The sequence below is a fragment of the Grampus griseus genome (genome assembly GCF_964374135.1).
Source record: "Grampus griseus genome assembly, chromosome: 3".
In the NCBI taxonomy this organism is placed as follows: Eukaryota; Metazoa; Chordata; class Mammalia; order Artiodactyla; family Delphinidae; genus Grampus; species Grampus griseus.
In genome coordinates this window covers 161,061,779-161,089,219 of record NC_139019.1, presented here as the reverse complement: position 1 = coordinate 161,089,219, position 27,441 = coordinate 161,061,779, and the positions used below count along the sequence as shown (strand labels likewise).

Below are 27,441 nucleotides of genomic sequence, written 5' to 3'. Positions count from 1 at the left end.
GGCCAAGACTCTAAAGTGAAAAGATGGCCATGTCTGACTCACATTACTCCAGCTCTGCAATTCCAGGAGACTTCCAGGGAAGACCTCTGATTGGTTGAGCCCGGGTCATGTGTCCATGATGGGGGGGAAGGAAAAACTGTGCTGACAGCCTAAAATAGCGGCCCATGCAAACTCTCACGTTGCTCCTACAAGTCAGGGTCAAGAAGGCTTAAGTGTGCAAATGAGCAATTACAGCGTGGTACAATTACAAACCAGGTAATGATGAAAATCAATGCAAGGTACTGAAGTTCAAAGTATAAGAGAAGGAATGATTAGATTTGGGGGGGGGGCAGTCATTGAAGAATTCACAGAGCAGCTATGCATTAGTGAAGGGCCTGCCAACTGCTAGGGACAGAGTCCACACTCCAAGTGAATTAAGCAATAAAAGACAACTTGTTGGGGCTTCCCTGGTGGTGCAGTGGTTGAGAGTACGTCTGCTGATGCTGCAGGGGACGCGGGTTCGTGCCCCGGTCCGGGAAGATCCCACATGCCGCGGAGCAGCTGGGCCCGTGAGCCATGGCCGCTGAGCCTGCGCGTCTGGAGCCTGTGCTCCGCAACGGGAGAGGCCACAACAGCGAGAGGCCCGCGTACAGCAAAAAAAAAAAAAAAAAAAAGACAACTTGTTGGGCTCATATAAGTGGAAAGTCGCACCTTATGACTTCAGATATAGCTAGATCCAGGGGCTCAAACTGTGCCTCTTTTCCACAGAGGAGTTCTATGTTAGATTCAACCTGCAGAGAGCTTCTTCCAGAAGATCAATCGGGATGGCACTGGGCTTTCACTATTGCACTTTAAAAAACCTCTATGAAAAACACTTTTCTCCCTTCTGGCCCTCAGTATCCGTCCCAAGGGTGAGTCTAATTGGCTTTGGTTGGTCACTTGCTCCTCTTTGGCCAACGACTATGCCCAGGTGGACGGAGAACTCCGATTGGCCACCCCTGTGTTGAAAGAGCTGACCAAATCTGCAGTAACCATAGTCCGCCACACGGGGTCACCCAAGCAGAATTTTCAAGGATGAACAGGAGTTTGTCAGTTACGCAAAAGGAGAAGGACTGAACATAGAAAAGTCTAGAAAAGTCAGAACGAGGTGAACCAGCATGCAATTTTCTTCCTACTTCCACCACCATGTTGACGCTGGAGCACTTCATGTAGCCCAGTTTATGTTGTTTACATCAAAGCGGCCTTTACCCTTGGCAAATAAGTCTCGGCTGGTCACACTGATTCCTCTAGCCCAATCGGCATATCACTGTTGGCCACTTACTAGCATCCTGCACACTTCCCTGACCTCACCAGCAACCCTGGGAGCATCCCCAAGCCAATGATAGAGGGGAAAATAAACTCTGCCCTGACCCTGGGTGGGACCACTTTGAGACACAAGCTCTTATGCTGTCTCCCTAAGGTCCACAGCTGGACTAACCCTCAGGTGCCCACTTTGTCACCTGTTCATTGGCATCCACTGCAGGGATCCTTCCCTCCCTGTCTCAGGTCTCCATCCCCAGTGGGGACTTCCTGGGGTCACCCCCTGAATACTCCATGTGTCCTTGAGTCCTCATCTCAGGGTCAGCTTCTGGGGGAGGGCAGACCCCAAACTAAGACATGAAGGACAACTGTGGGTCCAAGGCTACCAGGTGCTTGGCACTCTATATGGGTTTCACATGTGATCACTCCACACAGTAACCCTGATTTGCAGAGATGATCACAGACTGTCCCCGACTTATGATGGTTTGACTTCAGATTTTTCAACTTCATGATGTGCAAAAGCAATCATTCAGTAGAAACTGAACTTTGAATTTTGATCTTTTCCGGGGCTAGACATACACTCTCGTGATGCTGGGCAGCTGGCAGTGAGCCTCAGCTCCCAGTCAGTCATATGGTTACAATGGTAAACAACTGATACACTTAAAACTATTCTGGTTTTTACTTTCAGTACAGTGTTCAACACATTACGTAAGATATTCAACATTTTATCAAATAGGTTTGTGTTTGATGATTTTGCTCCACTATAGGCTAATGTGAGTGTTCTGAGTACGTTTAAGGTACGATGTTTAGTAGGCTAAATGTATTAAATGTCTTTTCAATTTACAATATTTTCAACGTATGATGGGTTTATTGGGACGTAACCCCATCGTAAGTCCAGGAAGATCTGTATTCCTGTTTTTTTTTTTTTTTTTTTTGCGGTACGTGGGCCTCTCACTGTTGTGGCCTCTCCCGTTGCGGAGCACAGGCTCCGGACGCGCAGGCTCAGCGGCCATGGCTCACGGGCCCAGGCGCTCCGCGGCATGTGGGATCTTCCTGGACCGGGGCACAAACCCATGTCCCCTGCAACAGCAGGCGGACTCTCAACCACTGCGCCACCAGGGAAGCTCCTGTATTCCTGTTTTTAACGAGAAGGGAGAGGGAGAAACATGCCTGAGTCACTCAGTCCCTTCATAGCAAAGCTGGTCCCCAGACCCCTTTCCCCTCACCAGGTCCTGGAGGGTAGATCAGGGTAGACCTGATGCAGCGGAATCTTTTATTGAGAAGCTGAGCATCAGGGGCTCCCTGAGCTGGCTCTGAGAGGAATAGGGACTTTACAGCTGGAAGAGCTTGGCTCTGGGCTTGATAAGAAAAAGCTCTCGGGAATTCCCTGGCCGTCCAGTGGTTAGGACTTGTCAGTGACACTGCCAGGGCGGGTTCAATCCCTGGTCGTGGAACTAAGATTCCACAAGCCACGTGGTGCAGTCAAAAAATTAAAAAGAAAAGAAAAAGCTCTCGGGCCAGCGCTGACACTAAGGAGGCCTGGAAAAGGGTAGTCACTGGAGGAGAACACCTATGTCTCATTTACAGACCTGAAGGTCAAGACATCTGTGAAAGTCAAGGCAGAGGAAGGAACCCTCGATGGTCATCCAGCTGGACCTTTCCTGGAAATTTAGGCTGCAGATATGCTCATGAGTGTGTGAAAGTACGTGCATGGTCACCTAGGAGACATGAACTATTCAAATAAATGTCTATGTTCAAAGGAATCATAGCTAATACTTGAGGTAGTGGGTTGAGTATTGTCCCTAAAAAGAAATGTTCTAGCATATCTTGGATAACATAGATAAGTTCTAACCTCCATATCTGTGAATATGACCTTATTTGAAATAAAGTCTTTTTGCAGATATAATTAAGGATCTCAAGATGAAATTTATCCTAGATTTAGGGTGGGTCTAATAAGAGAAAGGAGTGTCCTCATAGAAATGAAGAGGAAGATCTGAGACAGAGAAAAGCCATGTGATGTCAGAGTCAGAGATTGGAGTAATGTGTTTATAAACCAAGGCCTACAGGACTTCCCTGGTGGCACAGTGGTTAAGAATTTGCCTGCCAATGCAGGCGACACGGGTTCGAGCCCTGGTCTGGGAAGATCCCACATGCCGCAGAACAACTAAGCCCGTGTGCCACAACTACTGAGCCTACATGCCTAGAGCCCGTGCTCTGGAACAAGAGAAGCCACCGCAGTGAGAGGCCCACACACCACAGTGAAGAGTGGCTCCTGCTCGCCACAACTAGAGAAAGCCCGCACGCAGCAACGAAGACCCAACACAGCCAAAAATAAATATAAATACATTTATAAAAAGATAAAAAGAAATAAATAAACCAAAGACTACAAGGATTGCTGGGAGAGAGGCATAGGATGAATTGTGCCTCAGATCCTTCAGAAGGAACCAACCCTGCCAACACCTTGATTTCAACTTCTGGGTCAAGTTTTATGGTTTAAAGTCACCCAGTTTGATCCCTCTGTTACGGTAGCCCAAGGAAACTAATACCTTTTCCTAATTATTTTGTTTACCGGCTGTCTCCTCAGTGGGCTCCTAAGCCTCAGGAGGGCCTGGAGTTTTGTCCGGTTTATTCACTTATGTGTTTCTAGGAGCGGGTCCATAGTAGGTGCTCAATGTTGCACACCCGTGTATCAAGTGCTCAGTATGTGCCAGATTCTGTTCTACGTGCTCTTCCGTGGCTTAACTCGTTCTGTCCTCACTGCAACCTTCTAGCGCATACACTATTATTACGGCCATTTCAAAGGGAGGCAAACTGAGGCTCAAAGGGCACAGCCGGGATTCCAACCTACCAAAAGACATGCCTTGGATAATGGTCAACTACAATCATGAGACTCAGGAGAGGAGGGGCCCGAAGGGAGACATAAGCACATCCCAATAACAACCAAACAGCTTCCATTTCTCTCTCTCGAAACTGGAGGTAATAACCGCCTTCGCCCACGCCGTGGAGCCGAGATCCGCGAGGGTTTCGCCTGCGCATGCGCTTTTGCCCACAAGGCCTCCTGCGCCTGCGCACATTGCTCCGCCCCCTTTTGCAGCACTCACGGCGGCACTTTACGAGTCTGTCCCTCATTTCTCCTGTGAGAACACGGCCCGCCCCGCCCTCGTGCTTAGTAGGCCTCGCCTTACTCTGCGTGGATTGGTTGTCCTTCCCACGAGCCCCTCTCTGACTGGCTCGCGTCGCTGCCACTCCATTTCAGCCTAGTGGCGCGCAGCGGGGCTGCTACCGGCGGGAACGTGAGCGGCGGCGGCGGTGGCGGAAGTGGCCGGCGAGCCCGGTCCCCGCCGACACCATGGTGAGGGCAAGACGACGGGGGAGCCGGCCACCAAGGGCCCTCGGGGCGGGTGCTGGGGCAGGGGGTGATGCGGAGCGAGCGTGCCATCCGGGCCTCGAGTCCTCCCACCCCCGGCCCGAGGGGGTGGTAACTGAGACCGGGGACGGCAGGGGCATCTTTCAGGACACCCAGCATGTCGGTCTCAGGGGAACTTGGGACTGACCGAACGTGTAATCATAGTATAGCGGTGTAGCCGCAGTCTTCCCATTTTTCAGGTGGGGAAACAGGCCGGAGAGGAAAGGGACCCACCGAAGGGCCCGGTGAATGCCGCAGAGTGACTTTTCGGGCAGGGAAGTGACTCCGAGTGCATCCGACCCAGTCTAACCTCATAGATTGTAAAGCTAGAGCGCCAAGAAGTAGGGGGCCGGTGTGCGTTCTCAAATTAAACCAATTTAGGGAATTTCAGGGCTTGTAAGGCCCTTAGAATGCTAGCCGCACAACCTCCTGTGCCTCTCTTTTTCAGGCTGACAAACAGACCTAGAGAAGGGTTTGCTTCTTCCTGTGTCACACAGTATGTCGTTCAGAGGGAGAGGGGGTATTTTGAGCTAAGGATGGACTAACTGCACCCTCCCAGTTCACAAAAAGAAAAATTGAGGCCCTGACAGGAAGCCTCCCCAGGGCCATGGCGCTCACAAGTTGTGGAAGTTGTAGATCTAACCCAGAGAGTGTCTGTGCCCCCAGCGTATGACAGGGAAACGGAGGTCCACACAGAGGAATTGAGAGCTGAGAGCTTCTTGGGAGAGTACCTGGCCCATCAGCACCTGAGTTGCTCTGAGATGGTTGCACATTTTTCAGAGCCGACCGTGAGGGCTCGCTAAATTCTCCTGGTCAGTGTAAGGATGGAGAGAAGGAAGCAGGTTCCTCTCTGCTGGAGGGTAGAGTTGGTCTGAGGGACTGGGCATGGAGACAGGATCTTTGTCTTTTATCTTCATATAGTCCCAGAGCCTAGAACAGTGTCTGTGTGAAGTATAGATTCATTCATTCAACCTGTTCGCGCCTTCTGAGGAGTGTTCAGGAGTGGACAAGGCATGACACACTGCCTGTTCCCTGTGGTCAGGGCAGGGCAGGGCCGGAAGCAGAGGTGTGGGCGAGGGAGTGGGTGGTCTGCAACCAGCTTCCTGAGTTGGGAGCCTCAGGATACTATTAGGTCTAGTCCTGGATTGGTCCAGGCCTGAGGGTCAGACCCCAGGCGTTCTGAGAAAGGCCAGAAAAAGGAGTTCTCATGCCTAAAGCTCTTTTATGACTTTCCCGACTCCAGATGACCCTGTCTCCCCCTGAACTGGGTGTTTGGCCCTTTCCTGTCTCCCTGGCACCTTCAAGTGTCTTCCATCCCCACACCCCTGCCGCCGCCCCTTCCCCTTGGCTTTTAAGTTCACCGAGGATCCTCCCCTTCCCTTCGCCTCTGTCTCCAGCACAGTTTGGGGACAAGGACGTAGAAGATGGCAAGATGTGACCACTGCTTGGCATTGCTATCCCAGTGCCACCTCTCCTTTGAGCCTCTCCTTTGAGCAAGAATCCCCCCTGCCCCAAGTGCCTCCCTTGGTGGTGTGTGCTGTATTTGTTCAGAAAATATTTACTGAGTCCTTCACGTGTGCCTGGCCCTGGTGTTCAGTGCTGGACAAAGTCCACACCCTCTGAATTTTCCAGTCTAGCAGGAGGCTTGTGGCACTTCCAGTCTAGCCAGGGAGACATAATAAACAAACAAGTTAATTAGAGACTGGCTACGTCCTATAATAGAAACAGCAGAGGGTGGCCCAGGTGGAAACCGTGTTCCCTCCATGGGGTTATAATGAGGGCCTGGCCGAGGGAGCAGCCGCCAGCCTGGGGAAGGGCACCCCAGGCAGAGGGAACCGAGGAACAAAGCTTGGCCAGCAGCACCGGGCATGGTGTGTGAGGCGCTGAGTGGGCCAGTTTGCTGGACCGTGTCAGGCCTGGCTCTGGCCCGCCTAGGGGGCGGCTGCGCAGGCGAGGGTTGTGAGCAGGTGCTGGACCCATCTGTGTTGCAGCCGTATTCTGAGGGCACACTGCCAGCAACAGCTAAGGAGGTTGTGGGTCTTTCAGGGCTGTGCTGCCGGTAGCTGGGACAGGGTGGCAACCTGAGAGGGACTGGCATAGAGGCTCTGTATGCCACTGAAGGACGTCTGTGGGTCCCCTACTGGCAGGCATCAGCCTACTTTCCCCGGCTTTAGCAGGATCTTGCTCCATGTCCCTGGGCAGGTCCCATCTGCTCTACCGCTGGTGCCTCATCTAGAGGGGCCTTGACTATACTGCTGTGACCCTCTCTCCACCTCTCAGCACTGAGTCCATCTTCATTCTCGCCTTCCAGGGCTAAGCTGGTCCTGTCCCCTCTCTGCTGATCTGGGAGGAGGACCTAGGTGTGTCATCGCCCTGGTCCAGATTCCCATTGTGGGCACAGAGAACAGGCTTGCCCAGCAAAGCGTGAGGCTTCTCCGTTGTAAAATACCCCCTGGGTGTGTGGCTCGTGCACGCGCGGCTGAGCCTCCAGCTCTCCGCACCCGGCAGCATCACACAGATGCATTCCGGAGGAGAGGGCAGGAGCTGCAGGTTGGCCACATTGGGACCCCAGCCTGCCTGCCCACCCTCCTCGGAGCAGCCACCTCCTCTCCACGTGGCTCCTTCTTCCTCCTTATCGTGCCCTTCCAGGAAGCCAGTGCAGGAAGTGGGCTTGGGCCTGGCTTCCTGCCGCCCCTGGATCTTCCCCGGGTGGCTCTTAGGGAAGGCCCGTGGGATGTGAGATATCCCCCCACCAAGCCCTTCCATAGGGAGCCATCCTCTGGGGGTTGAGGGCCCCTTGTGGCCTCCTGAGAGAGGCCACACAGTCCCCACCACCTGGAGAAGCAGCTGCCTCCTATTGGAGGGTGAGGGTGGGCTGGGACTCCCCTGCCAAGAAGTCCTGGGGCTCAGGCCAACTTAGGATTGCAAAGTTGCTCGGGCAAGGTGTGATCCTTGCTGAGGCAGTTTCCCATCTTGTGGGGCCCTTGGTCTAGAACCTTCACCTGACTATACTGGATAGGCTGTCACTGGACCCTGGACCCAAGCACTGCCACCTGAGTCACCGTTCTGGAGACCCAGAGACAGGCCCCAGTGTATGGGTTGTGATTTGTGTACCTAAAATGAAAAGAACTGACTTATTTTCCCCAGTTACACTATATGTTTTTTATAAAAAAGAAATTCAGCAATAATGGGAAAAGAACTATCTTGAAAGTTCACCTTATCAGGGGGCGTTTTTAAATCCCATCCTTTATCTGCTCTCACTTGCAGTGACCACAGGCTTCTTCTGAAATGTTTCTTCCTCTCACCTGGTGAATTCCTCTATGAACACCCAGCTCAGATGTGGCCTCTGATTGGGAGGCCAGTTGCGCCTGGCCAAATCACTCTTGGTTCAATCAGAGCTGCCCCCTGAGCCCCCTGTGGGCTCAGCGTGAGCTGGCTTCTGACAGATGGGGTCAAGTCAAGCTCCGTCTCTCACTAGCTCACTGGTGCCGGGCAAGTTCCTCAGTCTCTAAGCTGCAGTATCTCCGTCCATAAAGTGGGTGTGATGATAACCACCTACCATGCCGACAATGAAAGGCCTAGCTAGAGCTGCATGTATTAGCCTGGATGTATCTCAGAAACATCAGTGGAGCAAAAAATTCAAGCAGCAGCAGAACCTGTGTGCTGTGATGCTGTTGATAAGCATGGAGGGCTACACCTGGTCCTGTCAGGGGTGGGACTATATGCAGCCTGAACTACAAAGAAATGCCCGGAATGGTCAGCGCCAAGACCAGAGGGCAGATGCCTCTGCAATTGCAGGGGTGGGGGTGTTCCTGAGACTTTTCTGTCCTAAGCTAGGAGGCAGGTATGTGTCCTGGGCTTGGGCAGAGTTCAGAAGCTGCATTTCTGTCGGGGAATGTGTGCTCCTGGAGTCTCAGCCCTGCCCAGAGGCCAGGGCTCCACAGCGCTGGCTGATGAAACAAGTCATGTGCTTTTGTTTGCCTTTCAGCTTCCTTTGTCACTGCTGAAAACGGCTCAGAATCACCCAATGGTGAGTACATGCTGGTCTGGGATGGCACATTTCAGCGGGGACCAGCCTCAGCACAGGGACAGGGACACTGGGCAAAGGGTGAGGTGCCTCCAGCCAAAGTCACTTCCTGCCTGTCCTCTTTTCCCTCCCACATGCGTCAGGACCTGTGTCATTTCTGCTCCTGATCAAAGTAATACATGCTTATTAAAAGTGTCAAATACTAGAGATTCAGAGAAAGTGGAAGCTCCTCTTCATTCATCTTCCCAACAATTTAACTATTCTTTGACATATACACATCTGGACTTTTAACATGTGTGTAAGCGTGAATGAGTTTTTAAAATATGGATAGGTTCATGCGATGCTCATTCCCTAAGCTGCTTTGTCCTTTCGTGATAAAGTGTAGTATCTGTCAATATGTTCTGTTGTCTTTTCTTTTTTTTAAATTCAGACGTTATTCACATACCATACAATTCAACCTTTCGAAGTACAGTTTAGGGACGTTCAGTACATTCACAGTTTTGTGCAACCACCACCTCTATGTAGTTCCAGAGCAATCCTGTCACCCCAAAAGGTGACCCAGTCTCCATTAGCAGCTGCTCCCCTCCCCCTCCACCCGCCCCCCGCCCCAGCCCCGGGCAACCACGAATCTGCTTTCTGTCTCTGTGGATTTGTCTGTTCTGGACATTTCCTGTAAGTGGGATCACACAACATGTGGCTTTTCATGTCTGGCTTCCTTCACTTAGCATGATGTTCTTGGGGTTTGTCCACATTGTAGCATGTGTCAAAGCTTCATTCCTTACGGCCAGGTGATATTCCATTGTGTGGATACACCACATTTTATTTATCCATTTGTCCACTGATGATGGACATTTGGGTTGTTACCACTTTTTGGCTATTCGTGAAGATTTTAGCTGCTGGGAACATCCGTGAACACATTTTTCCATGGATGTATGTCTTCGTTTCTCTTGGGCAGATAGCTGAGTTGATTCCTTTTATTTCTTTTTTTTTTCCAAACTTGAAAGTGATGACTTTGCAAATCATATTTTAAATCTTAAAGTGGTTGCCAAGGGAAACGGGCAGAGTAGCTGGAAAATGTCTGCAGCACTGCAGAAGGCAGCAGGAGAGCGCATGATGTCTGCCAGGTGGCCGTACGGGGACTTGGCTGTATCGTCCTGCAGGCTCGCCAAGATCTCACCCTCGCCACGTCACTGTCACCCACCAGCAGGAACTTCAGCAGGAAGTCATAGGCACGGACCAGGCTGCCGCTGGCGCTCATTATGCCGGCGCCTGCACCCATGCCCAGCCCATGGAACAATACAGAGGTGGCGGCTGTGAGCCCAGTGCCTCTCCAGCCCTGAGAGTTGATTTTTTTTTTTTAACTTTTTATTTTATGTTGGAGTATAGTTGATTAACAATGTTGTTAGTTTCAGGTGTACAGCAAAGTGATTCGGTTACACATATACATGTGTCTATTCTTTTTCAAATTCTTTTCCCATTTAGGTTGTTACATAATATTGAGCGGAGTTCCCTGTGCTATACAGTACTTCCTTGTTGGTTATCCATTTTAAATATAGTCCTGTGTACATGTCAATCCCAAATTCCCTAACTATCCCTTCCCCCCACCAATCCCCTCTGGTAACCATAAGTTCATTCTCTAAATTGATTCTTTTTTAAGTCTCAGCCTTTTCCTAGCAAAAGCCTGTCTTCTGCATGACGCGCTTTTCCGGAAACACATCAAAATAAGCAAGTAGTTATTGCAATGAAAAACAGTTTTTCCAGACCACCAAGGATCACATGTGTGCCATCACCGGGCACCTGCCCGGCCCCCGGCCACCCTTACTCATTCCTTTAAAGATGTGGGGGGGGGTTTTGTCTGTTTCTTTCTTCCGCACACAAAAAAATGGTTTCATCGTAGAAAGTCTACAATGCCCAGCAAAGCGTAGCGAGAAAGCAGAGCGTGTCTCCTGTAAGGTGGGCCCCTGGGGGCCTGGGCACCGTGTGCTGTGGCCAGTGGGTCCGAAGAAGACACGAGGATGTGTCTGAATGAGGCCTGGTGGTGGTGGCCTGCTCTTCGGGGTAAGTCTGCACCCCTCTTAGGGCCTGAGACTGACGTGGGACCCGTTTTCTCTCCAGTTGGTGGAGCTCAAAAACGGGGAGACGTACAATGGGCACCTGGTGAGCTGCGACAACTGGATGAACATCAACTTGCGTGAAGTGATCTGCACGTCCAGGGTGAGTGCCCTCCACCCCGAGTCTGCTCTCGCTGCCTGGGGGCCTTGGGGCAGCTCCGGTCTGGTGGGCAGAGCGAGTGGGGGTCGTGTGGCCAGGAATGCGCACTGGGACCTGGGGCTTTACAGAGCCTCAGCATCCTCGCCTCCAAGTGGGGTAAAAGCCCTTCCCTGGACATGTGGGAGGAGTGGGAGGGTGCCTACCGCAGCCTATACCACCAGTCATCCTGCCAGGGGCGGGGCCTCTTGCAGGGGCGGGGCCCGAGGGACTAGTCAGGATGTTGGGGGGAACAGCCGGACAAGGCTCCAAGTCTCTCTAGTGCCCTGGACTTTTCACCTGCGGGGATGCTGCCCAGCAGGCACTGAGCTGCTCCTGCATCCCCGGGTGCCACCCCTGACCAAGAAGGACTTAGGCCTGGGGGGTGCTTCTGGCCATAAATCCCTGCTCTACAGGGAGGGGGTGGGCTCCAGGGCAGGCCCCACCCTCCTTGTTAGCCTCTGCTGCCTTTGGTCCTGGCTGTGGGCATTGCCCACCATGTGGGCCGTGGTGGCGTGACTGTGGGATGTGCAGGCCACCACGGGGCTTGTTTCCCCTGAGGCCTGAAACCAGGAAGTGCAGGGCCGGGGTGGGGGAGAATGTTCCCCAGGGTCATCCCCGCCTTGGGATGATCCACAGAGTGCTGAGGACGGTGATGAAGGCAGGACTCCCTCCCCCTAATCTGCACTGGGTTCTGCTAGAGCTTTCCTTTCACCTTGATTCCAGTCTCTGTCCCCCTGCCCAAGATAGCCCCTCATGTTACAGGGAGGAAGCTCCTGGAGGGCCCAGGCAGGGCCCGGCTGTCTTGAGCCACAGGCAGTGTGCCCCAGGACTCACCACGCCAGCATACGGCAGAGCACAAGGCAGCCACTCTCACCCCGGTCTGTGCTCCTGGACAGTTCACACCCCAAAAGGCAGACAGAGGGCTGTGACCCCCTACCCTCGCCTGCTTGGCTCTGTGACCTGCTTCTTAGGACCGAACTCCTGGTGGCAGGCGTTTCCAGTGTGCCTGTGGCAGACGATGCCACAGTGCACAGCTGAGCGCTTGTCCTTCTGCATGCCGCTGTTACGTCTGTGTCCACTTCTGGGACCTAGAACCAATCGCTGGGTCTCAGGGCAAGGTCCGTCCGGCCTCCATGGCCAGCCGAGACTGGACACGTGGCTCCCCCTGGGGAGTCCCCCTCTGTGACCCAGCGGTTGGGAGGAGAGGCTGGTGGGAGGTACCGTCTCACGCAGGCCACCCAGAGTCCTCATCTGTAAACAGGTGATGGCAGCCCCTCCTTCCCTTGGGTAGCAGGTGGCTGAACAGAGATCCCAGGGGCTGAGAAAGCACGGGAGAGCAAGGGTCGGGAGGCATTTAGCTGCCCCCATGGAAAGCACAGTAAACCCTGTTCCTACAGGGAGCGCGCTGGGCTCGGCCTGCCCTTGGCTGAGGGAAAGCCTCGCGCTGAGCCACCGGCCCCGGCCCCAGCCCCAGCCCCGGCCCTGAGCTTCCACACAATCATTGTTTCTGTCTGGCTGTACTTTGCATCCCCACGGACTTGGCCCCTCGCCTACCATTTCTGGGAAAGGAATGCTCTGAGGCCTCTTGGGGTTCCTGTATGGGTCGGGGGCTCTCGTGTGTGTTCCTGGGAAGAGTTGGCCCGCAAACATTCCATTTGTCCCTGCCGAGTACCTCCACTGGGCTGGGCCAGATCGGCCCAGGCACCGCTGATGAGTGTCATGCAGGACTGGGGCTTGCAGGGAGGCTGGAAGCAAGGCCTGTTGAGGACTGGAGTTAGCCAGACGTGAAAAGGTGGGAACAGCGTGTGCAAAGTGCTGGGGCCCGGAAGCCCACCGTGTGTGTTCCAGAAAGTTCCATCTGGAAGGCACATCGAGTGCCGAGAGAGGGCAGCCAGGGTGGGGCTGGATCTCAGGCCCTCTGGAACCACACTGAGGAGTTTGGACCTCGTCCTTGGGCCAACGGGGCGCTGATTGGGATCTAAGCAGGGAGGTGTCTTGGTCTGATTTCTAGGCGTGGCGGGGGAGGGTTACCAGGCTTCTGGCCTAGGCAACAGGGATGGGGCCGGAGAATTCATCTGATGGATGAGGCCCCGGGCTCCCGCCCAAGGGCAGTAGGAGGTAGCGTGGAGGGAAGGCCTTTTGCTGGTCGCAGGGTATATGGTGGTGGGGAGGAAACAGTCAGCATCCTAAGAACTGCAGGGTTGGTGTTGCTCAGGAGTCTGCAACTTTACAAGCCCCTTGTCTCTCTAGCCTCCAATAGCTCTCCTGAAAACTGGCATCACTGGGAGCTGCCCCTGGCTGGCCCCAGACCTGGCTCCCCACCCCCGTCCTGGCCCTCTTCACCCATCACACAGGGTCTCTGTCCTGCTCACTTGTGTCCCATGCCCAGCTCAGACCCTGCCACGAGATGCTTGTGTGAATGAATGAGTCAGGGTGCATAGAGAGGGTTCCAGAAGGTGAATTCTGGAAGGCTGGGGGCAGGAGGGGGAGGAGCTGGGCTGTGGCAGCACCTGGCGCGTGGGACAGCCTCACCCCTCTCCAGGCTTCGGGCTGCATCCCCCACTGGAGGACAGGCTGAGGACACGGAGGCTTCTCACGAGGCCCTGCCCCACCCTCTCTCATGTGTGAAGGGCTGCCAAGGATCTGGAGAGATCCTGCTGGAGTGCGGCCCCTCCAGTGTCCCGTCCAGGACGAAGAACTTTGCAGCCTGCGGGGCCTGCGGGGGCGATGCCAGGTGCAGGCGGCCTGAGGGGACAGATGCTGCCCCGGCCATCTGCACCTGCTCTGCAGGGACCCTACCACCCCCCCAAAAGATCTGACACACACACCCTCTCTCACAGGACGGGGACAAATTCTGGCGGATGCCCGAGTGCTACATCCGCGGCAGCACCATCAAGTACCTGCGCATCCCTGATGAGATCATCGACATGGTCAAGGAGGAGGTGGTGGCCAAGGGCCGCGGCCGCGGTGGCCTGCAGCAGCAGAAGCAGCAGAAGGGCCGCGGAATGGGGGGCGCTGGGCGAGGTATGCCCTTCTCTCCCTGCTTCCTCCCTAGCAGGCTGCTGGGGCCTCTCCATTGGCGGGGGTGACTCTAGCACGTGGCATCCGTCCCGGCCCAGTGTTGACATTCTTGGCTGGTGCCGTCATGGTGCCGAGGGCCTGGCTCTGAGCCCCTCCTACGTGGAGCTGGGGGGCTGTGACTCATGGGGCTCCTCTGCAGAACAGCTGATGCTGCTGGTTGCCGCCTGTCCCCACCGCAGGAGCCCAACCCGGGGAGCCCAGCTGAGTCCTGGTGGTCAGTGCTGACCCTCACCCACCTGGGCCCTCCTGCCCCACAGTGGCTCTCAGTGCTCCCTTAGGTCTGGGTCCAGGCCCACATAGACCTGGGACTTGAGCCCTGCCTGTGTTTCCTGGCAGGTGCTCTGGGCACCTCGCCAAGGCTCAGTTTCCCCTCTGCAGAGAGGGTCCCACAGTGCCCGCCTCACTAGACTGCGGGTGAGTACCCCAGCGCGGGGCCCCGGCATGGAACCCTTCCCTGCTATGACTCCTTTATACAAAGCCAAGGTCATGCCTTTTGGATAGATCCCAGCACACCACCCTGAGATTATAAATCTGGCATAAAATTAAACTTGTGCAGTCAGCTGGGGCCTGAGCCCAGAGGCCATCTGCAGACCCTGCCCTTCCCGCCTCCCCCGCCCGGCTCCTGTTCTTGGAGGGACCTGGCTTTGTCCCTTGCATCTGGAGGGGCCTCCTGTGTGCCAGGCCCGGGGCCCACCTTGGGGGCTCATGGGCAGGGCTGGGAAGGGCACAGGAGCCAGCCATGAGCTAAGGCTCACGTGACAATCAGAAAGGAGCCAGATGGAAGAGGGCAGGAGGGCACCCCAGGTGGAGAGTAGCCTAGGATGGGGGTGAGCAGGGTCCCAGGGGTCCCAGGACCTGTCCCCGGGGCTAGACCCTTCACTGGAGGCCACCACTGTCAAGTAAACTGCCTGAAGGAGCAGGGAGGACGGGGAGAGCGGCTTGCTCGGGCGGCTCCGAACGGAGGCCACGGGGCCTTCCACAGCCAGTGGGACTCTCACAGGGGTCCCCGCATAGCCAGGCTCCCCTTGGCAAAGCTGGTCTTGCCCCATGAGACGTGAGGTTAGGCAGACCCTGCCAGCATTGGCTTCTGTCCCCAGAGGGCCCCCTGCATGTCTGTGGAGGAAGGGGGCCTGTGTGTACATTTCTATGTCCCCATGCTGCCCTGATCCTTCTGGGACCTCCCTGGGCCGGGGGCATGCCCTCCCTCCAACTACTCACCTCCCCCAACAGCAGTGCCATTGTTCCACGTAAAATGTATTTTGGAAACAGCCCCACCACTGACTGCAGAGGTCAGGGCTCAGGAGGCTCCCCTGCCCCTTCTCCAGGCTGGACACACACAAACCACCCAGTCGTTTCTCTCCTGGGCCAGATGCGGGTGGTGCCAGAGCAAGGAAGGTCCAGGTCCCCTGGTGCAGCTCCCAGCCTCACAGCTGGGGGTCATTGCCCCATCCCTGGACTGAGTCCAGGCCTTGTCTTAGTTCGTGCCCCCCCTCCTCCTCCTGGAAGCCCTTCTGGCTTTGTCCTGGTGACTGCCCTCCACCTTGGCCCCCAGCCCTCTCTTCCAGGAAGCCCGCCCCAAGCCCCAGTGTGACTTGGTGCCAACCTCTGTCCTCCCTGGCATTCTTTACACCCCTGGGGGGCCTGGTCTGGTCCCTTGTCACACTGAGAATGTTCTGGAGCACTACCCATGCCCAGCCCTGGTCGACACTCCATCTCAGATTCTCAGCCTGCCTTTCCCGCCAGAGGTAGGATCACTGCCCTCACTTTATAGAAGTGGAAGCTGAGACCCAGAGGGATTAAACAACTTGGCCACAGTCTAAGGATTCCAGTTCCTGGTCCCAGTCCACAGTGGGCCTCCCAGCCCGGCTTTGCTAAAGCCCGTTTCCCCTGTCTCACAGGTGTGTTTGGGGGCCGGGGCCGAGGTGGAATCCCAGGCACCGGCAGAGGTCAACCAGAAAAGAAGCCAGGCAGACAGGCGGGCAAACAGTGAGCCGCCCCTCTGTTCCCCAGAGATTGAGCCACCGCCACCGGGCATCTGCTTCCACCCGCAAGGCCGCGTTTCTACTCTCCAGTTTATGAGTCTGTTCAGAACAAAAAGAAGAGGCAGGTGTTGGGGGAGGACCCCCCTGCCTGTCATCTTGTGATCCTCCTCTTTTTTTGTCAGCCAGCAGTTCTACAGTTGGAAACGTTATTCTGTGCTTCTGGTTTTGTGAAGTCGCAGCCAACTTGATTCCTGAAGATTCTGTGTTTAATGAATCTTTAAAGCCCTCACTCTTGTCTTAAGGGCAGGCATTTTCCAAACAGGTTTGTTTTGCATTTTGTGTTAGATCCCTGTGTGGCGAACAGACGGGAGGTTTTTATTTTAAGCTGTTTGCGCTGAGATTGACAGCCTGGAGAGTTTCCTAAAACACGGACCCCAAAATTGCCTTTTCAAAACGAATCCAGGCGAACGTATGCCTCAGAAGCTGTTCTGGGGGACGACGCTGGGCCCTGTCCCTTCACTTCCTCTCTCCCTCTTTGTGTTACAAAAATAAAAACAAATACAACTACAAACTGTAAATCCATTAATTCCTTTTGAACCACTGGGTGCATCTAGTAGGTAGTGTCCTCAGGAAATCACAGCCCCATGCAAGAAGTTGTCTTTTGTACCCTGTGGCCTCTCACTGAGGGGAAGCAATTTGTTGGGCCACTGGTTCCCATGTCCCTCAGCAGCCTCTTAACAAAAGGTGGAAGGCAAGACTGGGCTCTGGGCAGTAGGCGACCCCCTCTTCTCTTTGTGGGGAGGTGGGTGGAGGAAAGTCCCAGGTGGGAGCCAGCGGGACACCTACACCGCCTGGCGTTGCCACCAGTGTTCTGCCCTCCGTCCCTGTTTTGCAAGCACCATTCACACCAGAGTTCACCGAGAGGGAAGCCATGACAGGCGGCTGCTTCGAGGAACACGTGAGGAAGGTTTTCGTGAACCTTTTACCTCTTTCTTCAAGTCAGGGCACTGCCTCTCCACAACCCGGTGATTTGCTTGAGACGCTGAGCCAGCACTTTTGAAAATGTTTCCGGTGACATGGTCTGCTGACCGATATTCCTGGGAACCGCAGAGACAGGCTGGTGTTAGGAGGCCGGTTCCTGTGGGTGCGGGTTCTACCTGTCACGGGGTTGAGACCGGTTCTGAGGGGTGATCGGAAGAAAAGGTGGTGGTGCCTGTAGAACTGCCACTTATCAGGTCTGCAAAGTGCTGGCCTAGCTAGCTCGAAGACCTCTAAGATTTCACAGCCCCATCCTATCTGCAGAGTGCCATACCCTGCCGCCACTCTCACCCCCATCATTGCTTCTTCCCCGGGCCCCCCTCCAGGGACCTGCGGCTGCCTGAATCCCTGCCTGGTGACAAAGCAACACTTTGGCGTAGGTTGAGGACAGGGGTGTGGGGTCTGAGTGTGACCTGGGCCCTGAGAACCCACCTCCCTCATCACAGACGTGGGCTGTGCAGGGGCCCGGCTGACATGAAGGCTCAAGAAGAGAAGGACAGTTGGGGAGGGAGGGGGCCGTGTTCACAACTCCCCTCCCCCATGGCCCTGGACGCAGAGTCCCATTATGGCCTCCAGGGCCTTGGTCTGGGGGGCTAAGTCTCCCCCCTGCCGGGCGCGGGTCGTCTCCAGTCAGGCTTTGATGAAATCCGTGGGGCTCTGGTGTCCTGCGCGGCTGTGAATGGGAAGCCCTTTAGGAGCCCCGCCCCTTCCTGCTCTCCGCAGTTTGGTTTTTCTTCCCTTACCCGGCTCTGGACCAGGAACGTGTTCAGACGTTCCCAAGGGCCCATTCGCAGCTCAGGGTCGTGGGTCCCGGACGCGCCCCGTCTCCGCGCGGGGGCGCATCCTCGGCGTGCGTAAGCGCGGCTTCCCGCCCGCGCCGCCAGCCGCGCCAGGCAACCCTGACCTTTCCAGCCGGGCAGTCCGGGCTCTCATTTCTCTCCTTGCCCGCTGGTGATATGAGCCGCTTCCCCGGCCCTGGCCGCATAGGTGCCGTGGGCTTCCGGAAGGCGTCGTCCTCCTGAGCTGGGTGTCGGGACAGGCCCGTTTTCCAGTCTTCTTCCTGGTTGGTTTCAAGAAGAAACCAGCCTCAACCCCTTCAACAAGAAGAGAAACCAAAAGTGCTGGCCTGGTTCCCACAACTCGGCCTCCTTCTTTCTGCCCTTCTGATGGTCTGACCCCAGGGATTTTCACCCCCATCAGCTGACTGCTGCATGACCTGCAGCCTGCGGGCTACCTTAAGTGTAGGTGGTTAAGTGTAGGTGGTTCCTGTAGGCCCCGACCTCCTCCCCTTGGAGTTTGCTCCAGCTGCTACAGGTCAGGGAGACCCACACACCCAGGGTGTGACTCAGCCTGGGGCCAGCGCCAGCCTGGATGGCCCTGCTGCCTCACCCTGGGGCCATGAGTCCATTTCAGAGACCTGGATTCAGTGGGCAGCCTCAAGCAGCAGCCCCGCAAGCTGGTGGTGGGTGGGAGGGTGTCTCTTGCTTTCCCGCCTGCACACACTTCTGCGCGGATTCCTCCTCTCCTGGGCCTCACCTGCTGCTCCAAGAGCACCTCCCCCGGGAAGCCCTGCCCCCAGACTGCTGCCTCCCACGTCCTCCAGGCAGGCTTGACGGCCGCTGTCCTCCCCACCCATTCAACTGGACCCTGGGGTCCGCGTGTCCTGGCATCAGCAGCATGTGTGCCCCTACCGGCTCAGCATGTGCTTTGGTGTCCTCTGACATCTCTCTGTGGACAAAGGGCCGCTTGGCCTGTGGGAAATGGTCTGACGTCCACTTAAACGATCTCAGTGGGGGAAGCTGCCCGCCACAACGGGAGAAGAGGGCTGGCCGGGGGCGGAGGAACTGGGGCCACAGCTCCATCCCAGGCACTGGAGACTCAGCTGTGAATTAGGCAGAGAGTCCCCACCATGGTGGTCCTTACCTTCCACAGGGGTGAGCTGGCAACAAACAAGCCGAATGCATAAATTCAGAGTAGAAAGCAAGGGTGGGGGAGAGAGGTGGTCTGGGCAGGCCAGGGGGTGACATTCGAGAAAAGGGTTTGAGGGAGGCAGAGGAGCCAGCCATCTGGGGGAAGAGCGTTCCTGACAGGGAAACAGCCTGTGCAAAGGTCCTGTGCCAAGTGGTGACCGGAGCAAAGTGAGAGGACAGGAAATGGGGCGGGTGCAGGCCCTGAGCGAAATGGGAAGCCGCAGAACGTTCTGGAACAGACTGAGGCAAGGGTGAAAGCCAAGAGACCAAGAGTAGGCAGTGCTGGGGGCTCAGCCCAAGGTAGAGGCTGTAGAGGTGACAGGAGAAGGGGCAGGGGTGCCATGAGGGCCCAGGCAGACAGGCTGTTGTTCTGCAGGAAGCTCAGGATGCTGGGGTGGGTCCTTTCCAAAGAGTCGAAGGGGGACATGGTCAAACCAATTCCCGAACAACGAGAAGCCTCTGGCCTCGGAAAGAGAGCAGGGAACAACAGGTAGAGGGAACAGCAAGTGCAAATCCCCTGAGCTTCCATGGCCTGCTTGGGAAGGGCAGAGAGGATGAAGAGACCCAGGGCCGTGAACTAACAACAGTCTAACATGTGCCAGGCAGTGCCTAGGCGCAGACACAGAGAGGGTGAGCGACCCTCCCCAGGACACACAGCCCCCAGGACACACCGCTCCAGAGCCTCCTCTGAGCTCCTCCCTCTGTCCCCTCCTTGAACTTGGAGGATCCATTTACCTTCTCTCAGGTCAGTTGTGTCAGGTGTAGAATTAGGAATGGGGGTAGGTGAAGTCGGCACCTGTTTTTTTTTTTAACAAATATTTATTTATTTATTATTTATTTTTGGCTGCACTGGGTCTTAGTTGCAGCACACGGGATCTTCATTGCAGTGTGCGGGGTCTTTACTTGCGGCATGTGGACTTCTTAGTTGCGGCATGCGTGTGGGATCTAGTTCCCCAACCAGGGATAGAACCTGGGCCCCCTGCACTGGGAGCATGGAGTCTTACCCACTGGACCACCAGGGAAGTCCCTCGGCACCTGCTTTAAAATTCACTCCCCTGGCTATAGCCTCAGTTGAGGGACAGAGTTTGAAACACACAGAGGGCCAGCAAGTGTAACCCCACTGTGCTTCAGTTTCCTCACTGGTCAGCAGGGTTAGTAGGGGACTCCACCTCACAGGGATTGTTGGGAGGATTACATGAAGGGAGAGTGGTTGGTAGACATACAGCCAGTGCTCCATATGTGCTTTTTTTTTCCCCCAGCAGGGATCAAACCCGTGCCCCCTGTAGTGGAAGCGCAGAGTCTTAACCACTGGCCCTCCAGGGAAGTCCCTCATACGTGCCTGAAAACATAGGAGAGGCGCTTCACCGAGCACCTGTGGAGTGTCTGAAACCTCACCGAGGACCCTCTTTACCTCCATAAGCCGTGGGGTCAATGTGATTGGCTTGCTGTCCAGGGGGGACCTGGGCAGTGGTGCCACGCTACAGGGAGTGGCCAGGCCACTGTCCTTTGTACCCTGGAGCCCAGCACCAGACGCCTGGCCCCGGGCTAGGGAGCCGTCACCTTACAGGCCCAAGGTCCTGCCCTGAGAGCCCCCTCCTGGTCTTTGCCCAGCCACCCAGCAGTGACTCACCCCTACTCTGCCCCCGCTGGAACCAGGCACCGAAATAGTCACCCAGCTCATTCTCCGGGAGTGGCCATGGAAATATTTCAGGGCTGCATTCAGTGCCTAAAAATACTTGGCGAGTCCTCATGCATCTTCCCCTCCCTCATTCCCTTCTCTGTTCCTTTGAAGACTGTCCCTGTAAGCACCCCCAGGACCTGTCCCTCCATGCTGCACCCCTCCAGCACGTTAAGCGTCCAAGGCCAGCAGGGCTGTGGGATGTCCCCAAGTGCCCAAGTCCGTGTGAAGGGTGGCGACGTGGCCTCCCTCCCTCCCTGTTGCCATGGAGAGACTCGACAAGGTTCCCCAGAACTCTCTGGAAGGGCGAAGCCTTTTCCACAACCCCCAGAAGTCTCGGTTCCTGGATGGAGAGGCCCGGGCGCAGCAACACTGTCCAGGGAGATCTTCATTACTCAGCAGTTTTCCTTAAAAATTAGAAAATGGATCTTGCTGTTTGTGTTCATGAGGCTGCTAGAAGCAGGCCCCTAGGACGGGGCCCCCAGCTGGACTGAATTCCATTGCCTTCCCTGCCCCCTTGCTTCGGGACCCCACATAGGTTACAGATCCTTCTCCCTCCCCCAGGGGAACAGACCGTCCCCTCCAAGGGACCCAAATATCTTTGATGTCATCCCAATCACTCAGCCTCCCGGGCACACTCTATCCTAACCACAGAGCCCCTTAACCTTTCTTGTGGCCACAGGAAGGCGAGGGAAGCAATTGGAGTCAGACTGTGCCTTGGCCCCCTGGGGTCTGATCCAGCTTCTCTGTCACTTGAAACCTCCAGCTAGAGGGAACTGCAGGCACAAAGGCCCTGGGGAAGGTGCATGCTGGGTGTCTTGGAGACACAGGAGGTTGACCATTATTGCCTAAAGTCCACCCTTTATTCAGATTTCCTTAGTTTTTACCTAATGTCCTTTAAAAAAAAAAAATGGAGGTAACATTGACTAACATAAAATCAACCATTTTAAAGTGAGCAATTCAGTGGCATTTAGTACATTCACAATGTTGTGCAACCACCACCTGTATCTAGTTCCAGAACATTTTCATCACCCCAAAAAGAAACCCCACACCCCCTCCCTCCTCCTCAGCCCCTGGCAACCACTACTCTGCTTTCTGTCTCTATGGATTTGCCTGTTCTGAACATTTCACATAAACGGAATCACACACTATGCAGCCTTTTGTGTCTGGCTTCTTTCACTCAGCGTAATATTTTTAGGGTTCATACATGTTGCAGTGTGTATCAGTGCTTCATTCCTTTCTTTGGCTGAATAATATTCCGTTGTATGCATGGATCACATTTTGATTATCCTTCATCAGCTCTTGGACATCTGAGCTGTTTGTTGAGTTTTTACTCTGCCTTGCGCACAGTTCTAAGCACATAATCCCCACCCCCCACTGTAAAGTCATACTGTGCTCACCATGCCAATTTCACAGTTGGAGAAGTGAAGGCATACCCTGGGGGGTAGAGAGATAATTGGGAAACCAAGAATTAAACAAGATAAATACGCAGGTGAAGACCCTAAGGGTCTTCCAGGCAGGGAGAGCAGCATGTGCAAAGGCCCTGAGGTGGGAATGAGCTGGTGTGCTGGAGGAAAAGTGCAGAGGCTGGTGTGGCTGGAGTGGAATAAGTAAAGAGGGTGGAGGGAGGTGGGCAGCAGCTGTGGGGCCTGCGGAGTGTGGGGAAGTGTCTGGGCTGTACCTTGAGATGAAGAGACAGAGAGAGAGACTGAAAGACGCAGGAAGAGGGGGAGAGACTAAGAGCAGGAGGGAGAGAAGGGGGCCTCAGCATCTTGAGGCCTGGACCCAAGTGGCCTGGGGGTCTTCACCCACATCCTCCCAGCCCAGACCCCTCTCTGATACCTTGACTGCACGGGCATGAGGTAACTGCCCTGGGCTGAGAATGATGTGGGCACACAGGAGGTGGTCCATAAATGTTAGGCGGATGTATGAATGAGGGATGGACAGACAGACAGACAGATGGGCAGGATGACAGGTGAATGGAGGGAGGAAGACCTGGTACCCAAGTCAGTGCAGTGAGAACATTGTCCCCCACCTTCCAGCAGGTGATTGGATGGGGGTTGTGGAGGAACTTATCCAGCTGCCACAGGGCCTCACCCACTCCTCTCTAGTCTCAGAAAATGAGTGGAGTGGAGTGGAGGCTACAGGGTGGGGGTTGGGGAGGGTGCTGTGAGTGCAGAGGCGGGCCGGCTGGGTACCAGATGCCGCTACCTGCCTCTGCCTCTGAGTCAGTATCACCATGGCAACACGGGCCCTGCCGGATGCTCCTCTGGGCACATCCCCCATCACTGCAGCCACCATCACTACCGCCTCCTCACAGGGGGCAGGGGCAGAGGGGACAGCTATTTTTACCCAGGCTCAAGGACCCTGATGCCCACCTTCTCCCATTTCCATCAGCCTCTCTGTCTCCTAAGCCACCCCCTCCCTACAGAGCTTGCAGCCAAACTGGGGGTGAGGAGGCTGAGTGAGGGGCCCAGGGGCGTTGGGGAGCCAGCCAAGGGAGAGTCTCTGGGCTCTGCTCGGTAGGGGAGCTGCAGGGTGTCTCCTGAGGTGGGCACTGGTGAGGGAACATCATGGGCAAGGGTTGGGTGGCTCGATGGCAGCAGTGGGCAGAGAGCTAAGGGGTCGCAGGGAGATGGGCAGGGAGCCACAGAGAGTGTGAGGAGGCCAGGGTGGCACTCACAGAGGGCAGAAGATGGACCCCTGTGACCCTTGGCAGTCCCTATGCCCCCTGTGCCTCCCCTGCATCCTCTGGAACATGGACACTGGTGGGGAAACAGAGGCAGGGAGGGTAGTCACGGGCCCTACCTGGGCTGGCAAGGACTCCAACTATCACCCACTCCAGCTGCTGACAACATGGATACCCCTGCGATTCCCACCCCCCTTACCTTCTCCCATCTCCCCTTTCCTCACCCCACTCCAGGCCTCTTCCTTGAGTCTCTTCCAACACACCTTGCAGCCCTACCTCAGGGCCTTTGCATTCGTTGATCCAGCTTTCAGGCACATCCTTCCCAGGTGCCTCCTCTTGGAGCCCCCTTTGTCTTCAGGTGTCAAGGACCCTCTGTATTCACCACTCCCCTCCTCCCAGTGAGATTTCTTCATAGCTCTTGTCACTGCCAGATATTATATTATCTATGTTTTCACTTATTTCCACCCCAAGAATGGGGGCCCCTCTCAGAACCTCAGTTTACCCAGCTTGACAATGGTAGTAGCCAGTGTGCGGAGGGAAGGGGAAGACAGGCAGTGAAATACCAGTGTCTGGGTCCTCTCCACCTGACCCAGAGCTGCAGGGGCATGGTGGGGACTTGGAGTGACCTACAGCTCCCTGGGCATTTCAGGCCACAAAGCCCTGTCCGAGGTCAGTGAGCAGTGGGTGAGCCAGGCTGGGGCCGCAGCCAGCATCAGGGATCCTGCCCTGTGAGCCTCCAGGACAGTTGGGGCCTCCAGCTCCCGGGGTGGCCTGTGAGTTCCTTATCACCACACATACTGATCATCCCTAGGAGACAGTCACTGTATTTTCCTTGTACAGATTTATAATGTCACCTTCTCTTCATGCCAGCGAGACAGAAGACTGGGTCCAGTCCCCAGCCAAGGGCCCTGCATCCCAGTGAAAAAATGTGGCTTGATTTAAAAACAGTCATTTGTCTCTTCCTGTGTCTCCTGCCTTCTCAAGCTGGTCTCTCTTCCCACCTCCTTTCTCTCTGGTCTCCGTCTCTGTGTTTCTCCACCAGACTTTGCTTCCCTCCCTCTCCCCTCTCTCCCTCCATCTCTGCCTTTCTCCCTTTGTTTATTTCTCACTCACTATAATTCCCTTTTCCCTTCCACTATGTGCCCGCTCCAACCCCCCCTGTTAGGAGGCCCTGATAAATCCGGCCTTGCCCAGAACCTTGGGGCCGGCCCCTTAGCCTCTATCTACCCATTCATCAAATGGGCTTGTCCTAGGACCTGAAGTCCTGGGCGGAGGGGAGTTTGGCAGCGGACATGTCCCTCCCTCCCCGGCTGCAACAGCACTTCACGGCCCGGCAGGGAGGGGTTAACCGCGTGCCGTCCCCCTTCCCCCAGCCCTGCATTTAATTAGCAGCCCCGCGGGGCTGCCGAACTGGGCGTGGGGCGAGGGGGGCCGGGCCGGGAAGGGAGGGAGGGAGGAGAGGAGGCGGGGGAGAAGTGGAGGGGAGTAGAAACGGAGGGAGAGGGACGAAAGGGGGCTGGAGGTAAGGAGGGGGTGCCGGGAACCAACCGGGGATTCGAATCCTGCCTGGCTAGTGTCCCCAGCTCGTATTAGGGCTCTCGGTTCCCTCCCCGCCCCTCGGGGTGGGAATCCCCTCCCCGCCCCTCGGGGTGGGAATCCCCTCCCACCCCCCCTCCCGAAGGCCGAGCCGGGCGCCCGCAGTAAATGTCAGCTCTCTTCCCATTGTCCGGTGGAGGAAACTGAGGCCCACGTAGATGTGGCGACTAAACTAGGACACAGCTCGGGGCTGCCTAGCGTTTATCCGCGTTTGTCTGCGTGCTGGACAACAAAACCAAAACACCAGTTCGTCCCAGCCAGGCGACCCCGGGGGCGGTCTCGGCTTGGGAGACGGTGACCCGGTGGGATAGGGGCGGGCTGGGGCAGAGGGGCAGGAACCTGGAGCCCAGAGGCCCAGGGTTTTCCCACCTAGGCCACGCCTCTCGTGCCTCAGTTTCCCAGTCTATTTGCGCAACGTCGGGGAAATTGGAGGGCCGGACCCTACCCACCACCACACCCACGGTCTCCTGCGCTACAGGGGCGCGGGCCGGGCGGCCAGACCATCCGAGTCTACGCCGCTCCGCCTCGCCTTGACGTCGGTGCTGACGCCACCCGCACCCCTCGCAGCCACAAAGTCCGGTCGCCGCGCGGGGTTAACTCTTGCGCTGCCACCCGCTGCGCCGAGACCTCCCCCCCCCACCACCCAGTAACCTTTCTCTCCCCCACCCCCGCCAGAGGAGGGGCCAGGCTGCCGGGACCGACGTGGGACAGGTCCTGGGCAGCCCAGCCGCCAGGAGAGGCGAGAGGCCCCGATCGGCATCCAGGTCTTTGCCTGCGCCTGGAATGTGCCTCCTCCCCAACCCAAGTCCTTGTTTACTGCGACATCCCTCCCTCCGGCCCGGCCCTGACCCCTCCAGGGCTGGGCGTGTCCTTGTCCGGCTGTGTCTCCCCGCCCCGGATGGGGGGCGCTCCTCAGGCCCGGGGCGGGGACCTGTCACCCAGCGATTCGCTGTTTCAAGGTCGAGTTTCTTATACCCATTTTTAACATGAGAACCGTCGAAGCCTAGAGAACTTGTAAGTCACCCAGAGGTGGGCCGTGTAACCCTGGCCGAGCCCCAGCTCTTGCGGCTCCCCTGCCCCACCCCTGAGGGGGCGGGGGCTCGATTCCCTCGACGGGGGAGGGAACCCTGCAGGCCCCGCCCTGCCCCAGGGGAAGTGAGAATGGGGGGCCCTCCCCCACATCCTCACCACTTCCTCCCGGGGAGAGGCGGTGGCGGAGGGGGCATGGGGGAAGGGTGGGAGGCGACGGGCGAGGGAGTTCAGAGGAACGGGCTCAGGTTCAGAGTGGGGGGGGGTCTCCCTGGCCCCGCGCCCAGGAAGGGCACGACTGGCGTTAATATATACCTCGCAGGCATCCACCCCCCGCAATCTGCTCCTTCCCGGGGGGCCCCTTCCCAAGCGACCCGGACTCTGCCTGCTCCTCCCCACCCTGGGGGCCCCCGCCGCCTCCTCCCTGCTCCCTCGGCCGCTTGCTTCACCCCCATTCGATCTACTCCCCTACAGGAGCCTGATCTGTAGGGCTGCCGACCAGCTGCCGGCCCACAAGGTCCTCCCCCGCCCCGCCCCCCGCAGGCCCGAGGTCCAGCCCCGTCTTCTCTCTGCATCAGCCCAACTCCCTGAGCCTTGTCTACCTGTAGAGATTCACCTGGATTCCAGTCTTCCCTCCAAAGATTGGACCCATGCCTTGCTCAGAGCCTCAGTTTGTTCATGTGAAAAATGGGGACAGGTGTCACTCTTCACGGTGCTGCTGTGGGGTTTTAAAGGAACAACGTCGAGAGTGAGTTTCCCATCTTGGCAGCACGGAAGCATCTGCTCATTACTTCACTCACTCATCCACTTATTCATTTAATTATTTATTAATGTGTCCATTGATTCACACACACACCCTCCCCAATCCCAGGCAGCTTGGGAGCGACCTCAGGGGTCCACAGGACTGTGGGTGGGGACAGCCCCAGGGTCTTGAGGCAGAAATGGGAGCTTCCACTTAACCAACCTGAAGCCTCCTGAGAGAGGCCTCTGCCTGCCACTGCAGCCTCCACCTGTTCCCCCAGACAGGTCGGTACCTCTCAGGGCCTTGGGAGGATTCCGGCTGCTGCAGGCAAACCCCACGTCATAGGTGCTCATCACCAAGGCTGGGCACATTATTGAGCTCCTACTGCGTGCTGGGGTCCTTCCCTTGGGGACAGGAATGCTGGGTGGGTCCCTGTGGCTCCTCCTGCCCTGTGGACGCACATGCCCCACTCTTGTTGGTTTGGGGCTTCCCTGCTTTTAATGCTTTCTGGATACTGGAACATTCGGGGTCCAGGACTGGCCCAGAGTGTCCCTGAGGAGTGAATGCCTGAGTTTTGCTCTCATTTCATCGTTTTTCGGTTTCTTTCTATTTATGGCAAGAGAAACTGGTTTTCCATTCCTGGTGGTGACTCGAAGCTTCCCTCTTGAAATTTAT

At 56.2% G+C, this 27,441-nt stretch overlaps 1 protein-coding gene across 1 annotated transcript; it reads left to right on the top strand.

The window, feature by feature from the left end:
• Positions 1 to 4,527: 4,527 nt before the first annotated feature.
• LSM4 (LSM4 homolog, U6 small nuclear RNA and mRNA degradation associated) lies at positions 4,528 to 16,613 on the top strand. The gene is made up of 5 exons (XM_082651973.1): positions 4,528 to 4,630; positions 8,673 to 8,714; positions 10,827 to 10,925; positions 13,802 to 13,985; positions 15,941 to 16,613. Exons 1-5 carry the CDS (start codon positions 4,628 to 4,630, stop codon positions 16,030 to 16,032), a joined length of 420 nt encoding a protein of 139 aa, XP_082508099.1. The 5' UTR covers positions 4,528 to 4,627; the 3' UTR covers positions 16,033 to 16,613.
• The last annotated feature ends 10,828 nt before the right edge of the window (positions 16,614 to 27,441 follow it).

What these genes read in the sequence shown, in the direction of transcription:
- LSM4 (XM_082651973.1), top strand. An exon ending in CGGCTCAGAATCACCCAATG is followed by an intron (nt 8,715 to 10,826) that starts GTGAGTACATGC and finishes TTTTCTCTCCAG; the next exon opens with TTGGTGGAGCTCAAAAACGG. An exon ending in AAGTGATCTGCACGTCCAGG is followed by an intron (nt 10,926 to 13,801) that starts GTGAGTGCCCTC and finishes CCTCTCTCACAG; the next exon opens with GACGGGGACAAATTCTGGCG.